The sequence below is a fragment of the Gopherus flavomarginatus genome, chromosome 13 (genome assembly GCF_025201925.1).
Source record: "Gopherus flavomarginatus isolate rGopFla2 chromosome 13, rGopFla2.mat.asm, whole genome shotgun sequence".
In the NCBI taxonomy this organism is placed as follows: domain Eukaryota; kingdom Metazoa; phylum Chordata; order Testudines; family Testudinidae; genus Gopherus; species Gopherus flavomarginatus.
The window spans coordinates 19,954,808-19,971,946 of NC_066629.1; the positions used below are offsets into that span (position 1 = coordinate 19,954,808).

A 17,139-nucleotide genomic window follows, 5' to 3' on the forward strand; every position below is an offset into this window, starting at 1 on the left:
GAAAAAAAGTTGTTATAAAAAAATAGCATTTAAATTTTTAGCCAAGTGTAAGCTTTACAGTACAATGTAAGGTGGTTTTTCAGCCTCGTAAATCCATGTTTCTTCATGATGAGGGGAACCCCTGTGGTTATTTTATATTGCACAGACAGGACCATTCAGCAGCAGAGGCCGGATGAGACAATTAAAGAACTCTCCAGCAGGGAGAAAGGAGAACAGTGATGACGGCTGTTTCAGTAATACATGTTCTTGTCCCACCAACCTATGAGAGGAGGAGGGGAAAATATCAAGGAATTAGGATTTTTTTTTCTTCAAGTAGAAGAAAATTAAATAAGGAATTATCTAGATAATCCATTTAAAATCATCTCTATGAAAATGATACAGCTGGGGTTCGGAAGAGGGGTGGTGGTAGAAATGGACTGAGAATGGAATTCCAGGGAGGGTTCTACTTACTTCCTGGGTATTGCCTGATGAAAAGCTTGCGGATTTCATCATAGACCCATATCAAGATGGCATAAGGCATGGCCACAAACCAATACTGAACCCTGGAAAAGGGAAAGAAAGGAGATTCATGAATCAGTTCTTATCATTTGAAAGGAGCAGTCCCTCCAGCTGAACTCTGAATTGATGTTGTCACTAGAGAAAAAATCTGGCCCTTTGACCTTTCTGAATCTGTAAATGAGGAGAACTTGTTTGCTCTGAAAATTGGGCTGCAAAATGAGGCTCTCTTGTGATATCCTGGACTCAGAAGACATCAGAAACTAGATTGGCATATGAAAGGAAAGTCATTTTAAATAAAATGTAGTCAAGCAAACATTTTATAGTCTCACTCAATAGCTTGAGTTCTGGAATAAGGGCTAGGGAGGTTCTTATTCTGTATAAACTGTTTTCTCTATCCTTGGTAATATAGCTAGCCAAAAATGGGACATGTTTTTGTGAAAAAGATCATGAAAAATGAGTCCCAATTTTTTTTGACTGAGAAATTTCAGCCAATTCAACTCAGTAATTATGTCCTAAAACTTAGTCTTTGAATTCTGCTATCTAAGAAGTTTACTCCACATGGCATGCCCCTCCAATCAGCCATGCCACTGAGTGTAGATTTCCTACCATGTAATGTGTATATGTACATTTGAAGAAGAGGTGGAACACAGAAGAATTGGAACTCACCGAAGCGGCGTGAAGTTCAAGGCAGTAACACTTCCGAGACCATAACAGAGAATCAGAGCGATTGCTATCTGGGAGAATATACCCACCCAGATGACTTTATTCCTACAAGAAAACCAATAAAGATAATAATGTGATCTCTATTACACTAGTGTCTACGACTAGTGGGTACCATTCTAACACCATGTAACCCAAAGGTACAAATCTGAGTAGATGCCCTACTTAACTAGGGGCAGGGTCTGTGCTACAGTCCATAATGAGCATTTCAGAAGGGACTGTGGTTCTGACAGACACGCTGGCTAGATACAGTGTCTTTCCTTTTGAATGCAAAACTGAATACAGCCCATTCATCCTGGAGCATAAAGGTCATGTGGACAAGATGTCGGCCTTTATATTGTGGCCTCAGTACTGTGAGATGCCCTCAATCATTTGGCTCCAATTGGTCTTGAAGGGTGCTCAGCACCTGACAGAGTTTGGCCTATTAGTAGCTCCTGGAAGTCAAAAGTCTACCAGAGCTGGCTGAAAACTAATGAAAAAAGCTTTAATGCCATTTTCTCCTTCTTGGAAATTTTGAAAAATATTGATTAGCTCTGTAGTTCTGTTTTGTTTTTAAAGGAGGTGGGAATTTGCGTGAAATGGTGAAAATGTCAAAAATCTCATTTTAAAACATTTTAATTTTGAAATGTCAGTATTCAAACAACTTTGAACAGCTGTTTTTCTTGGGGCTATTTTCATTGCTAACTGAAACTTGGATGATGGAGAAAAGCTGGAGAGAGGAAGTTGGTAGGAACAAGAAGGAAGAATGGAGGAAGTTATTTCTGACTCCAGTTTCACCCAAGGAACATGCAGAGGCTGAGTAAGACTGTTAGATCTCCGGGCTAAGACCCCCTTCCTATTAATGAACTTTTAGCACCCACCTGAGAAGACCCTGCTGGAAAAGGGAATTCCTCCTTGTTTTCCTGATGATCAAATCTGCTACTTGCTGAATTGTGATGCTGACAAAAAAGGCAGTGTAGCCACTCCACTGCAGGTATGTCCGTTGGTATCTAGTCTGCAAAGGAATAAAAAAGTATCTTTGTTAGATGTCGGGCACTGAAGTGTATATACTTACATTATAGGAATGGCTGCATAGTCTAAAGACTGATTCCCAGTTACATGGGTATAAGTCTGGAATAATTCCACCTTTATACTTGTACAACAGCTTGAAATCTATTGTTCTCTCCCATTAGGTGTTGCAGTAGAGAATATTGACAGCCTTGGCGTTGGGGAATTCACATCAATTCACCTAATACCTCTGCATATGGTGACTGCTGTAGGGAACAGTGTAAGGATGGGAGCCCCCCACAACCATCATGGTCTTGGGCAGCAGGCATTTCTCTAGGGAACAGCGTTTATTAGGACCTACTTTCAGTATTGGATTATGGAATTAAATCTTGAGGTTGTGGTTCTATTTAACACTCATTTAATGTCAGCCAGAAGTTATGGAATTTAAGCAACATTGCATCACAGTGCTGGGAAGGGGAGAGTCAGTATTGTACTATAGAGAGTATTATTACAGCTGGACAGTAGTGATGTGCAGAAGCAGTACTGGAGGAGTAGAGGGGATCTAAACATATTCTAGAAAGGGAGGCAAGAGTAGTGGACAGCTTTCTGTTGACAAAGACCTATAGCTGAGACAGAAATAGGGGAGGATGTTTAGTGTCGGGGTAGGAGAGAAGCAAAAAGAGGTGAATTCTAGATGTCCAAGTTAGTGGGCTCTGAAGTTGAATGACCAAAGCCAATGAACAGCTCCAAGAAATCTAACCTGGGAAAATTTAATTCCTATCTAGTGCCGTAAAGTTAAAATTAATCTAAGTTACTAAAATTAAATCTTTCCCCATCAGGTCCACCTCCAAACATTTCTAAGCTTCCCTTCATCCCCCCACCCCACCCCCAGTGAGGGGAGAGAATCTTCCATTTCCAGTTATAACTAGGGATTTAACTGAAAAGGATTTTTTTACAGATGCTTTACCCATTCTTGCCCATAGCTGTCCTCTATGTCGTTATAGTAATCATCTTCCCAATTGACACGTAAGCCAAGCAGTGTGTTAGGAAGCCAGCCCTGTTCAGCATACACGGTAAAATAGGCGAGGAAGGCTCCAACCGACTGTAGGATGCCTGCAAAGTAGAAGAGAGGGAAATAAGAAAGGGATGGAGTGAGACTTAATGTATTTGGGCAGAGGGAGGGGAAACAAGTCAGAGTGAACTAGCTCTTTCTGGATCCATAGTACTTTCATGGATCGTATAGGAAGCCTTTTAACCACAAAACTCAGCGCACTCGACATTAAGCCTCCCATCTCCTATGGATAAAACATTTCTGTAACCATTGCATAGGTGCATACACAGCCAGAGGGAAGTTAAATAAGCTTGCTCAAGCTCACAGAATGAGTTGAGATCATAGGAATGGAGCTAAGGAGTCCTGACTCCCTCCCTCCTGCTCTAACACTACTCTACACTCCTTCCTGTCGCCAGGAACCAAATTCAAGAGTCTTTCACTGACTCTCAATCTCCTCATCCAGCCTACCCACCTCTTATGTGAATGACCCAACATACCAATCTGCAAATAGGAGTACACAGCAAGCTGCTCATTCACCAGCCTGTCCTTCTTCTTGTGCCGGGGTCTCCTGTTCATGATGTCACTTTCAGCTTTCTCATAGGCTAATGCAACAGAGGGGATCTACAAGAGAAATTGTCTTTCAGAACCTCACTGGCACACCTCTGCCTGCTTCTGGGAGAATCAATAAATCTGGCTGTTCTTTTTCCAATGTCTGTTAGCTGGATTATGTTAACACTGAGTGCCCCAGATGTCAAGGAGCAAATGATACAAGGGTCTTTTCAATGAAGTCTGCAGTTCAGAACCATAGAAAGGTTTGGGTGAGGTCTGAAACACATGCGTTGGAGCCCTGAACATATTGCTTGTCTGCCCCAAAGGATTGGATGAAACCAGAAGGAGAGGAGGGGTCTTTTGAATCTATGGGGAGCATAAAGGATGCCTCATCTGTATGCCTGGTGGTCATTCCCTATACTGTAGCAAATGGGTGATTTGAGGATGGTCTGACTGGTAATATATGTGCTCTTGATAGTTCACTGCCTGCATGTCTTGATCAAAAGGCCTGGCCAGAGTGTGGGTTAGTGGTCAATGCACATGAGCAAAGTCTTTACTTTCCACTCTCCCTTGCTCCCCACCTCACCTTATTTTTTCTCCTCCTCCAAATCCATCTGCTTTCACTCTAGGCCTCTGCTTGTTTTGCTATCCTCGGTATCCCATGTGATTAGGCTCTCAGTTCGTGACTGATGGCTAATCCCTCAAAGAAGTACATCAAAACTAATTGCTTCACACCCAGAGAGGCTCAAGAGTCTCCTTGGCACTCAAACTCTAGCCGCTTACTCATTCTCAGAGTCAATAAAATGCATGTGAAATTGCACGAGCGGCCAGATGGTTTTAACCATGTCTGGGATAAGACCACTTACAATGTCTGTGCCCAGGTCTATGAACAGGATAGTGATTGTGCCAATGGGCAGTGGGATGCTGGCTATAATGTAGATCAAGAAAGGACAGAGCTCGGCAATATTCTTGGTCAGGGTGTAGGCAATGGTTTTCTTTAGGTTATCAAAGATCAAGCGGCCTGAGGAAAAACAGAAAGTTTATTTTAAAATACTCACTAAGGCCAATGCTGGCTGAAAAATTCCCATCATCTTTTTTTCAGCAGTTAAAGTTAGAACATTTAGAATAGGTGGTAATATAGCTGGGGTCAAGCAAGAGAGGGTGGCAAACAAATAATAGAAAAGAAAGGGTACAGGAGATTGCTGCAACACTAGTAACTTGAGGCTGAAAGCAATATGAGATCAGACATGAATGAAGGGCTTTTGTTCAGGATTCAAACTGATAGGCACAGCAGAACTGAGCAAATAGTATCAGTGAGCGTTGCCTTGCTCTTTGTGAGCAGGTCATAAAACCCTAGGAAGTGTTTGTGGTTGGAGGTGATTCACATCTGTCTCTAACTTTAAAGTGGTTAGCTACCATGGTTCTGATAGGTCCACAGAGTCTGAAGTTTGAATAAGGAAATTAAGTCCATAGATACTGACTGGATTGTGTAGGACAGGGGTAGGCCACCTATGGCACGTGTACCAAAAGCGGCATGTGAGCTGATTTTCAGTGGCACTCACACTGCCCGGGTCCTGGCCACCAGTCCGGGGGGCTCTGCATTTTAATTTAATTTTAAATGAAGCTTCTTAAACATTTAAAAAACTGTATTTACTTTACATACAACAATAGTTTAGTTTAGTTATATATTATAGACTTCTAGAAAGAGACCTTCTAAAAATGTTAAAATGTATTACCGGCACGCGAAACCTTAAATTAAAATGAATATATGAAGACTCGCCACACCACTTCTGAAGGGTTTCCGACTCCTGGTGTAGGATATTACACGTGACCAGTGCATGCAGAATTGGATACGTAGTTACCATTTAGCCCTAGGAGATGCCTTTTTTACAAAAATAGAGATTCTGGTATGCACAAATGTGTAACTGCATACATACATTTGCAACAAAATGAACATGCAGTCCCCCAGGTTTCATGCATATTCCAGGTAATAGTATGTGCAAATGTAAGTGAACAATAGTGCAAGCAAGTGGGCCTCTTTAAAATAATAAGACAGGGGATAGTGTCTATAAGTCCAATGTGACTGCTTGCAGCTTACATTAGGGATGAGAGTAGTGAATCTTATTTTTACCTTCCTCCACTCCTGTGACAATAGAAGCAAAGTTATCATCCAGCAAGATCATGTCAGCTGCATTTTTAGCTGCGTCGGAGCCGGCGATACCCATAGCAATTCCAATATCTGCCTTTTTCAGAGCTGGGGAGTCATTGACTCCATCTCCAGTCACCGCAACAACTGCATCCTGGAACACAGTAGGATTCAGGTGACTGAGGAAATTAGTCCATCCTCCAGCAAGGAAAAGCCCCCACCTTTAGAGCCTCTGGAGTGGAGTTCAGTACAAGTTAACGTTAATGTCAGTGCTCTTGTGCTGTTCTTTTAAAGTGAATGTGTGCTGGTGAAAGGTGCTGGATGGGCAGTCCTGGCCTGAAACCAAATTCTTCATCTAGCCAGGTAGAATATAGGCAGTGGTAGCATACATTTCCTCTACAATGCCTTGCAATGTATCCCATCCCTGGCTGAAGAAACCAGGAATACTCTTGTGGGGGCAAAGGGGGATTCAATTACCAAGGTCCATCCACTCCTTGGCCTCTCTCCTAAGGTGTCTATGAAGGTTGTCAATTTCAGGGTGACTTGTGATGTAGATACTCGTTCAGTAGCTGAGACGCCTCCCCACCCCCACTCCAACTTTAATGAAGGCTACTGAACAGCCACTAAATACTAACCTCATTTTTAGTTTGTGAACCTGAACTGATTTGAGCTGGTGAACTAGAAAAGGCCCCAGTTCTCTGGACTAGCCTCTCTGATGAAACTTCCTAATGTAACCAAGTATTCTCTCAAAGATGCTTTGGCTTCTGGAGAATTTGGAGTGTTCTGAGCAGAATCGGGGAAAAAATCAAAGGAAAAAATGTGGCAAACTGATTATGACCAATACTGAATGTCTTGTCCCTTGGGGGATTTTGCTCTGTGATACCAGTTATAAATAATACAAGGAACAGAAGGGCTTATAGGCTCTAGCTGCTAAATATAGAATGTGAATTGACTTTTTTTGCTCTTCATCCTTCAAAGAACCAAATCTTACTGGAGTGTGGGCATCTGCACAGCACAGAACACGTGTACCCAGAGCTTGCCATCTAAAAAGGGGTGATACTAGAAATTAAGTAGTAGTATCATTGTTTCCCTGAAAGCAATTCAGGATTAAACCCAAAGAGCTGATGTTGATGGGAAAGCTCAGCTCTGCCAAAGCTACAAAAGTGAAAAGTGGGCCATGCTGCATCTGCTTTCCTGGCAAATTTGAACGAGAGCCATGAGGTAAGTCACAGATTGCATTGGTGGGGAAGCAGGAGGATCGCACAGCCATGAAAAGTCCCTTGGAGAAATTCTGTATGGTCGTCTGCTTACCTTTTTCATGGTACACTATATATCCACTGTGTTGGTTCTACTCCAGACAGCTTTAAAATAACTGCGGTGAATGGGACAAAACTCTTAAAATCCTGTCCCGCTCTAGTCTCCTATCTAAGCTATAAGACAGTTTAACAAGGGCTGGCCCTAGACAAATCATGTTATAAAGCAGTTTATTGGGATTCATGCCCTATATTTGTAAACACAGCTGTACAGAAGGCCTAAGTGAGACTGAAGGTGAGGGACAAGAGGGCATGGTCACAATGCTGCTTTCATCTGCGTTTATAGAACCATCTGGGGAAGGGGGCATCCTAAATAATAAATCCTTGGCCCCAGGGATTCCAGCACTGTGCCAGGTGCCTATCACAACTAGAACTTCACACTCAAAGTGCAGCTACAGCTGTGCTACTTCCCCTCAAGCACCAGGCCCTACCACAGAAGAGTGTCAGTCAGCCAGTATCAACATGGGACTCCTGACATGCAATGGAGCAGCTTAGCATCTATCTAGTGTAGGACAGGAGTGCCGAAGGCACACTACAGTATGTAGATTCAGATGGCTGCAGAATGAAAAGAGAACCTGGAACTCCCCTCCCTCCCTCGTACCTGTTTCTAACACCACTAGGTTATCACTTCTGTCTGTTGCTGAGGAGGACATCTGAGCAAATACCATCACTGTACAAATCCATTAGGGCCACATATGTTTATCTTTTGCCTTCTCTCACTCACCTGCCTTTGGCAGCCCTCCACTATAATCAGTTTCTGCTGGGGTGAGGTGCGAGCGAAGACTATTTCTGAGTGATTGATCAAGATCTCGTCCAGCTGCTCCGTGGTCATATCCTTAAGCTCCATTCCATTAATTACAGCAGCTCTAGCATCCCTGTAATAGCCACAGGAATGCACGGTGAAACTCAGGCATAAAGGCTTAGATGCAAACAATACATTCATACATTGTACTCAGTTCAGTGAGTTGGGTGTGGCAGCAATAAGCAAGTCAATTTTAAGTAGCCTTAGTCGTTTGTCACCAGGGAATTACTTGAAAGGCACTGTAGAAATGCAAGATATTATTACAATTCCCTAGTGAAGAAAGTGGTAGTAGGCCCCATCAGTAGACCTTGCAAAAGAACAGAGAATGTGCTATAGGGAGCAATGCTGTATTGGCTGGAAGAGGTGGAATGGTAGAATGGGTTATCTTATTCTTCTCTCACTGAATCATCAAAACTCCATTCAGCCTCAGTACATTTCAGAATAAACTAGATGGATGCTTCTGGGTAGAAGAGATGAATAGTTGGATGGATATCAAGGCTAGGAAAGTACCAAGAAGCAGGAGAGCAAAAAGTGACTGTTTTGTAGAAACAGGTTAATACACGCATTGGAGGAGAAGGAAAGGTTTCATTTCCAGATAGCTACAGGTGCGTGCTATCTGCTCTTACTGTTTATTGACTTGCTCGACTGGAATGTTGAGGCGCTTGGCAATATCTTCCACGGTCTCGCTGTTGGCAGAAATGATGCCTACACTCTTGGCAATTGCTTTTGCTGTGATTGGATGATCACCAGTGACCATGATAACCTGATGAAGGGACATGTGCATTGAATGAGAACCTTAAGAGTAGCAGAAGGAAAGGTGAACTGAGGTGGCTATACTCCACCAACAAATGGCTTTGTTTCTTTAGCATGCTGAGCATGCAGTCAGGTTTTCAAAGACATTCAGATTATTGCTAGTAACCTGCTAGCCCTATGTTAGCACCAGTTCCTAAGCCAAATGACATTGGCACTGATGAGTTGAAAGTGAAAGGGAAGGCTTGGTTCAGGAAACCAGAGTCCTTCTCTAATTCTGATCTGCCTCACTCCTTCTCCTAAACAGAGGTCCTGTATTTATTTTTATATAGTACACTAATAACCCCACATGCTGTTGTATTGCTATTGAGTTGATAGGGACCAATACTGTAGAATAAAGAAGCTCTTTGTTCTGATTTTGCATTGTGTGTTGGAAACACTGATTAATATTGCAACATAAAATAGGTCCTTGTGACAGGAGGTATCATAGAAAATTGGGACACGTGTCTATTCAACCTTTTAGGAGAGAAAGCTGCTTGGTAGCAAGCCTAGCAGCCTCAGAATGCCAGCAATTTACTCAATATCAGGACAGCTTTCATTATGCCTTAGGCCAGTTGCTTCAAAGGCTGATTTCCCTTTCCTTATCTAATATGCAATTGAAACTCACCCCCATCACTAGCCTTGAGCTGAATATATACTTGAGGATGTTCTGGCAAGACAGCTAGGGAAGCTGTTGCTTTGCATAGACTAGAAAAGTTTTCAGCTTTTATGATCTAAATGTAGTTCTTCCCCTTTCTGAAGGAATTTTGTCACTCTTTCATGGTTTAGGGTGAATAATTCCAGCTCCATAGGTTCCTTTGTGTATTAGAAATGGACCTGAGCTACAAGGTTGGATCTGGATCAACTTCTGCACTCCCCTTAAATTTTGGAATCCCTTTGCATCTGGGGTTTTGGTTTCAGCCCATCTTTGCAATGGGCCCATTTACATTAAGTCCTCTTCATACCACACTGGCAGTGTAAAGGAGACTTTAAGTGGGTGTAAATTTACTCCCAGGTTAATACCACAGGCCAACGTTAATGAGATAATAAGACTTAAATTGTCTCCCAAGATGTGTCTAATCTGAATACAGTAAAATGTGACTATGATGCAGCAAGAACTTGAGGCTATATGATGGGCGCTTTAGGAATCCCTTATGTAGACCTGCTGTGCTGTTGACTGGCAGAAACCCTACCTTGATCCCAGCACTGCGGCACTTGGACACAGCATCTGGCACGGTGGAGCGAGGTGGGTCAATCATGGATAAGAGGCCTACAAAGCACAGGTTGGAGGTGGGGAAGTTCATGGAGTCTGTATCAAAGGGGTAGGTGTCTGGAAACTCATCCTCTGGCAGGTACAAATGGCAGAAGCCTGGAATGAAACCCAGTAGAGCAGTGTGAGAGCAGGGTGGCGGGGAAGGGTAAAAGAGAAAGGGAGACCTGGTTCAGCATGATTATTAGTTCTTCTCTATATTACACCACTGCATTTTAAAGAACAACCATGAAATGTCCTCTGTGGTGGAATTTTAATCCCTTGTCAGCTGCATTAATGTTCCTTTACAGCACCAGCATTCAAAGAAATGGAGCTGGTACCTGCCCCCTCCCCCACAGTGCAAGCTACTGTCCCAAGGCCCCTGCTGGAAAGAGTTTACAGCAGTGTTGAAGTGGGTTAACCCTCTACTTATTTTGAGGGTGTTTTTGTTTTTGTTTTTTACCATTTCATCCATGAATGAGCAGGTAGTTTCTCTTCTGTTTCCTCTGAGACTGCACCCATTTTCAGTTGTCATTCCAAGACTGGAATGAGGATCGTCACATGTATAATATTCCCATGCACACCTAATGCATCCATTATTGTAACATCCAGTTGCCCAGGGCCACTGGCATTTAACTCAGTTTTAATTTCGCAATTCCTTTCTCTGTTGCAATCCATTTTCAGTTCCCTTTTGAACTCACCCAGCACTCTCTCTCCCAGGCCTCCCAATTCCATGTATGCCGTCTGAAAAGCCTCAGCCCTCTCTCTATCCAGTGGCTGTTCTTCGCCATTGATCATGATGGTGCTGCATCTTTCTAGGATCCTCTCTGGGGCTCCTTTCATCACTAGCAGGAAGCGTTTATCATTGGGGTCTTCAGTCTCATGGATTGAGAGCTGTATGCACCAGGAAGATGGAATAATTAAAACAGTGTATGGTCCCCTTCAGTTTCCACTGTAACCCATCAACGGCTAAATTCTGCCCTCAGATATGCAGCCCCCACCGTGATGGCAATGGGAATCTGACAGCAGATTTTGGCCACAAGAGTCCATTTAACTTGGAGTCAAGAAATATTTCTCCTCCTCTTTCTCACTAATGGTGCATTATCTCTTCTGAAGAGATAAATCTGGTCTTTGACAGAATGAAATACCTTGCTCTAATGACATATTATTATTATCACACAGTGATCTAGTATCCTATTTTAATAATAAGACACAGGTGCCCAAACTTTGCCCAGTCTTAGGCAGCATTGTCAACTTTCTAGGAGCCTGAGGGCTGTCAGTACTGTTATTTGCATAAAATGATGCAGATTGGATTCACCCTCATCTTTAATAATGTTTATAGAAATCATAGGTTCCTACATACAGTGCTCAAAGCAGCTTGGCCACACTGCATGGGCTACAGCTCCATTCCCTCTTTCGTAATGTAACCTGAATTCCCTGGAACTAATTGCATGGTCTTGCATGAAAGTTCCAGCAGGAAAGCTGCCTCCATGGAAATACATTGCTCCGGTTTTCTGAGCTTAAACTGCATAGGATAATGAATTTCCCCATTAAAGTCACCATGCCCCAGCCGCAAACACTGGGTTGGACAAAGATATGGACTGACTGGTTCATTTTCCAAAGAAGAAAGTCACACCTGGAATTTGTTAGTAGAATTGAAAGGAATTTCGGCCAGTTTTCTGTTCCGTTTTCTAATGCCCATTACATCACCCAAGATTACTTCAGCAAATTTCAGCAGGGCTGTTTCAGAGGCATCGCCCACCACAACTCTCTGTGCATTGAAGAACAAACATGTATTTTTAGTAGTAATACTTTTGCACTTTTATCCAAGGAACTGAAGTAACTTTACACACGTGTGATAGAGTGTGTACTTTCTAATGTAGCTGTCACTCTGGCAGCAAAGCACCAACCAGTTTACCTAAAGCAAGCAATCAGTATGAGAGATTATATTTTCCATCCTTCTCTTGAATTATGCCATGGGAACATTTGGGTTGTACTGCTGTTGATTTTATTAATTGCGGTCTTTAGAGTAGTGATATTGAGCCATTTTTTAGGGTTGCTGTTGTGAAAAAGCTACTGCGAAGAGATGAGATTTGCATTTAGTTCAGTGGAAGTGAAAGATTTGTGGCTGTTCTCTGCTCTGCTGGAAGCTTTATGACTCTGCTCTGGGGCAAATGAATGTTCTACTCTCTAAGTGTCAGTGCCTCGGTTTACCCAATTGTCAAGTGAGTTCCACTGCATGGCAGAGTCAGTGACAGAATCAAGAGTAGAGCCCAGGAATCTGGAGTCCCCTGTTCTAATCAGAGTACTGCCCATAACAAATGCTCTACAAGGAAATAACTCAGAGCTCTTACCCTTTCTATCTTTTGATTAGTTTAAGATTAATAGTGTGGAAAGACTAATCTTGATATCTGAGCTGTCTTTTGACTTAAATGAATATTGCTTTTGTCTGTTCCCTCTTTATATTTCTTTCAAGGGTAAAGCAAGGAACACAAAAGTGATGGGAATTTTAAAATGAAAGGCAGCACTAAAAACAAAGACAAACTTTGCATGCAGTCTTTTCAGTGGAAAAGAAATGAGCTCAGAAAGTCACGGATACCTTCATGATTGGAACATTCTCCTGTCCTGGTTTGAATTCAGCCCGGTTGCAGAGTGTTACAATCTTTGATAAAGCTGCCCACGACTGAGAACTTTGATCAAAGGACTGGGCTGAAAAGAAGCAAAAAAACATACAAATATTGTAGCTTTTTAGATACTGGATAGTGGAATCCTTATGGTAAAGCAGCTGCAGGAGAAAACAGCCATTCTTATGAGATTCAGGTATATAGAAATTCAAACCATGTCTTTCCCCATGCACACCATACCTCCATACCAGTCCTGCCAGAGTTATTTTGGCAAAGACACCTTGTTTGTTTAGTCCTGAAGAGAGGGGATGGATTGGTACTTCCTAGACTGAAGAATTCTACTTCTCCAGAAAACAGCTGTAGGACAGGCTCTCTTCCCCCACCGCACACAAGGTGCCTCAACCTGATTTTATGAGGACCATTTTCAGGGATGAGATTGGAGTTCAGGCTCCATTCAGTCTTGCCATCTCTACTAAGATGGTCAACAAGGTATGGGGAGAGACTTCTTGTTACCAGCTGGACTGCTTTTTCTGATGTCCAGTGGTGCTTGTCCAGTGGGACCTGTCCTGAGTCCCTTGAAGGCAGTCCACCAAAGAGCCATTAGATGATGTGACTGCAAGTTGTCACCATCCGCCTCATCTACATTCAGATTGACATCCACTTGTGGCATGTCTAAGCCACCCAGTTGACCTTTTCCAGCTCCCATATATATTTACTTGTTTGTTCTTCACTGGTATCAGCCGAGTAGATCTGATCGTCAAACCAAAGATGGGCAACAGTCATCCTGTTCTGTGTGAGGGTCCCTGTCTTGTCAGAGCAGATGATGGAGGTCGAGCCCAGTGTTTCCACAGCTTCTAAGTTCTTTACCAGGCAATTCTTCTTTGCCATTCGCTTGGCAGTCAGAGACAAACTCACCTAGGGGAATGGGAGAATTGCAGCTCCCTGTTAGCGAGGTACCATTACAGTGAGCAATGTAATAAAGCTGTGCACAGCGCAACTCCATGGATTGTAACCTGAGCTCATTTGAAATGTCAACTAAAACATTTTTTTCAAGGAAAAAAGCTGAAAAATGCAGTAAAATTTTTATATTTTAAATGAACAAAAATGGGTTTTGTTTTCCAAAAAACTTAGCCAAAAAGGTTTTCCTCAAAAGATTTTTTTTTTTTTTTGGTTGAAAATCCAGGAAATGTTCACCGAGCTTTTTGGAAATAAGTTCTGAATTTTTTTATTAAAAATGGTATTTTTGAACCAACTATAGTCCTGCTAAAGCTATAAGTCCTGATTCTGATCTTCATTGCATTCATGTAAATCTAGAGCAGGGGTTGGCAACCTTTCAGAAGTGGTGTGCCGAGTCTTCATTTATTCACTCTAATTTAAGGTTTTGCGTGCCAGTTATACGTTTTAACGTTTTTAGAAGGTCTCTTTCTATAAGTCTATAATATATAACTAAACTATTGTTGTATGTAAAGTAAATCAGGTTTTTAAAATGTTTAAGATGCTTCATGTAAAAATAAATTAAAATGCAGAACTGCCCGGAATAGTGGCCAGGACCCAGGCAGTGTGAGTGCCACTGAAACGTAGCTTGTGTGCTGCCTTCGGCACACATGCCATAGGTTGCCTACCCCTGATCTAGAGTAATTTCATAGATGCCAGTGAAACTACTCCAGATTTATAATGGTGTAACTGAGATCAGAATCTGGCCTCTAGTTAGCAAATACTGCATCTGGCACACAGGCTCATGCGTGGTTAGACAAGACTATTATTGCCTTGATGATAGGAGGAAGGCATGGCAGCCATTAGGAGCGTATTTCAAGGGCTTGAATTTGGGAGATGCTCATAACTGCAAAGCTAATGGTAGCTGACATTACCACTAACTTTGTCATAATACTTCCAAAGTGACCATCACTGTGGTGTCCTGGTGCTAATAATTATTATAGTTGTTTGTCACCAGAGATGACTGACAGTGGTTTCTCATCTTGAGTATGGTTGTGGCTAAGACCACTGATGTGTGAGTGGCAGTTCTTTCCACATGAAGTACATAGGTAGCTCGATGCTGAGGAAGAGATTAGGACTATTACTAATGGTATTCATAATACTTTCCACTTCTTTGTACCATCTGTCTGAGGCTTTTGAAATGCTTATAACTATTACTGAACTGAATCTTTCATATACACATGAAGTAGTAATACCCCCATTTTACAGATGAGGAAATGGAGGCAAATAGAAGGGAAATGGCTTGCTCAAGGTCATGTAGCGGATCAGTAACGGGGACAGAAATGGTACCCAAGACTATATTAAAGGGTATGTGGATGTGTGCACATAGATACATGGAATTGTTGTGCTGAAGTCTTTGAGATTAAGGTCTCTGCTAATTCTAGAGTTCCCCATCTTGAAATGGGAAATTCCCAGCTCTAAAAAGATCTCTGTATGGTCTTCTCAGGACTGGCATGAGTTCACATTAGGTCACCTGTGAATACTTGATCTTGTAGCAGCTATTGTATCTGCTATAAGATCACAAAAACTGAAGATGGCTGAACATGGTGATATTGGGTCGGGAGTTGAATTTGGATTTTCCAAAACCTGGGTGGGTCCAAAGCCCCAAAGTTCAGATGGATCTAAGTAAACAGTTCCATCCTTAGCCCATTTCTCAATAAGAGTGAACCAATTTTAATCCTAGCTCTACTAAGGGATTATGAGAATTGGGGATCCCCTGCTGTTAAGTGCAGGAACCTAGGACTGGCCCTGTTACTAGACCACCTTGTACTGTGATGCACACACTGACGTGAACTGTGATACAAGCAGAAGCAGAGCTGTACAATGCATGCTAATGACCTGTGTAGACTTACAGTAACGGTGGCTAGCAGTCCTTCGGGCACATTGGCCACAATGATGCCAATGAGAAAGATGATGGAGTCCAGAACCTTGTATTTCATGGACACGGCAATGATGAAGAAGAGAACCCCAATAGAAACAGCCACTCCTGCCACAATGTGCACAAAGTGCTCAATCTCAATAGCAATGGGTGTCTTCTCATTCCCAACTCCAGATGCCAGAGAGGCAATGCGCCCGATGATAGTGTGATCCCCAGTGTTGATTACCATCCCAGTGGCAGTACCTGGAAGAAAAGGAGAGGTTATCAGCACAGTGTGGGGTTGGATCCCTAAAGAGAATTACAATTAGTAAAGAAATATAATATTACTGCATCACCTAGGAGCTCCAGTCCTGGACCCAGACTCCATTGTGCTACAAGTCTTTTGTGCAATATTACCCGGTTATTAGGGACCTTTCTCATCCTTTTCTTTACATCCCTCTCAGAAATCGGGGGGGATTATCTACCTAAGGGAAGAGAGGGTCTCGCAGTGTATTTTCATCAGTGTTGTTCGTTAATTGTACTGCAGTAGCACTGTAAAGCCTCAGTCAACAATCAGGGACCCTTGTACAGAGTGCTAGACAAACATGTAGTAAATAATTGGATATATATGGCACCAAATACTTTTTCCCCCCCCCCTCTGAAAATAAGAGCAACTTCCTCAAGCATCTGAAGCACTTATATATGGGCAGCTCTGACTTTCCATGACTTAGGATAATGATGGGAAAGCCAAAAGCAAGCAGGAGTGGATCAGCTATTGCTTATATCAAGCACCAGACCGGACAGCCAAAAATACACGTCAGCTGTGGATCCTAGATAGAACTTAGGGCTAGCCCAGTGCTTGAGTTTTATTTTTCTTTGCATGATGTTTCTTTTTTGTAATTGCTAATTTGTTTTTCTTTGTCCAAAACCTTTCTGGGGATTCCTAGAAAAAGCGCCATTGAGAATTAGTAGCAGGTGTGATGTGGTGCCTATACACAGGCAGCTTCTTCGGCCCCTTCCTTCAGTCTGCAGGTTACCTTCCAGGCAGGTTGTAGAATAGAATGCAATGTTCTTAGTCTCCAAGGGGTTTTCATGGGTGAAGTCGCAGGAACGGCTTTGTGGTTCTGATTCCCCCGTGAGGGAGGAATTATCCACCTGTCAGTCAACAAAAGACACACTCATGCAGTTGGCAACCCTTGCTTATGTGCACTTGTATGGAAGAGCTGCAATAATGTAGTGGTAGGTGGCAGGGATATAGTAATCAGAAGAGTCTAACTTTGTTCCTGATAGGAGAGTATGACAAGGCAAATGCCTCTATTATCATGGAAATTGAATCAAACCAGCGTAGTGCCTAGTGACTTGGAGGGCAGCATAACTCAAGTAGCTACCTCCAACACTGCAGAAAGGTTTACTGGTCAGTGCTTCCGAGTGTTTACTGGGGCACTGCACTGGGAAATAGCATTGGCAGGAGACTGGCTGTGGTATCATGATGGAGAGACGCTGCACTTGACTCTCCTTGGAGTGGGGAATTGTTATAAGTAATGGGCTTTTCTGTCCCAT

The 17,139-nt window shown here is 42.6% G+C and overlaps 1 protein-coding gene across 2 annotated transcripts in view; it reads right to left on the bottom strand.

The window, feature by feature from the left end:
- Positions 1-230: 230 nt before the first annotated feature.
- The window catches only part of ATP12A (ATPase H+/K+ transporting non-gastric alpha2 subunit), a 34,077-nt gene continuing 17,168 nt past the window's right edge, over positions 231-17,139 (bottom strand). For both annotated transcript variants that reach the window (XM_050921939.1, XM_050921940.1), the window contains exons 7-23: positions 16,617-16,734; positions 15,575-15,843; positions 13,445-13,643; positions 12,704-12,813; positions 11,741-11,875; positions 10,806-10,998; positions 10,049-10,224; positions 8,693-8,829; positions 7,989-8,139; positions 5,937-6,105; positions 4,672-4,826; positions 3,754-3,877; positions 3,173-3,318; positions 2,079-2,212; positions 1,165-1,266; positions 451-542; positions 231-259 (exon numbers count right to left, since the gene is read on the bottom strand). In XM_050921939.1, the coding sequence (XP_050777896.1) occupies positions 231-259; positions 451-542; positions 1,165-1,266; positions 2,079-2,212; positions 3,173-3,318; positions 3,754-3,877; positions 4,672-4,826; positions 5,937-6,105; positions 7,989-8,139; positions 8,693-8,829; positions 10,049-10,224; positions 10,806-10,998; positions 11,741-11,875; positions 12,704-12,813; positions 13,445-13,643; positions 15,575-15,843; positions 16,617-16,734 (2,439 nt within the window). The remainder of the gene's footprint in view (positions 260-450; positions 543-1,164; positions 1,267-2,078; positions 2,213-3,172; positions 3,319-3,753; positions 3,878-4,671; positions 4,827-5,936; positions 6,106-7,988; positions 8,140-8,692; positions 8,830-10,048; positions 10,225-10,805; positions 10,999-11,740; positions 11,876-12,703; positions 12,814-13,444; positions 13,644-15,574; positions 15,844-16,616; positions 16,735-17,139) is intronic.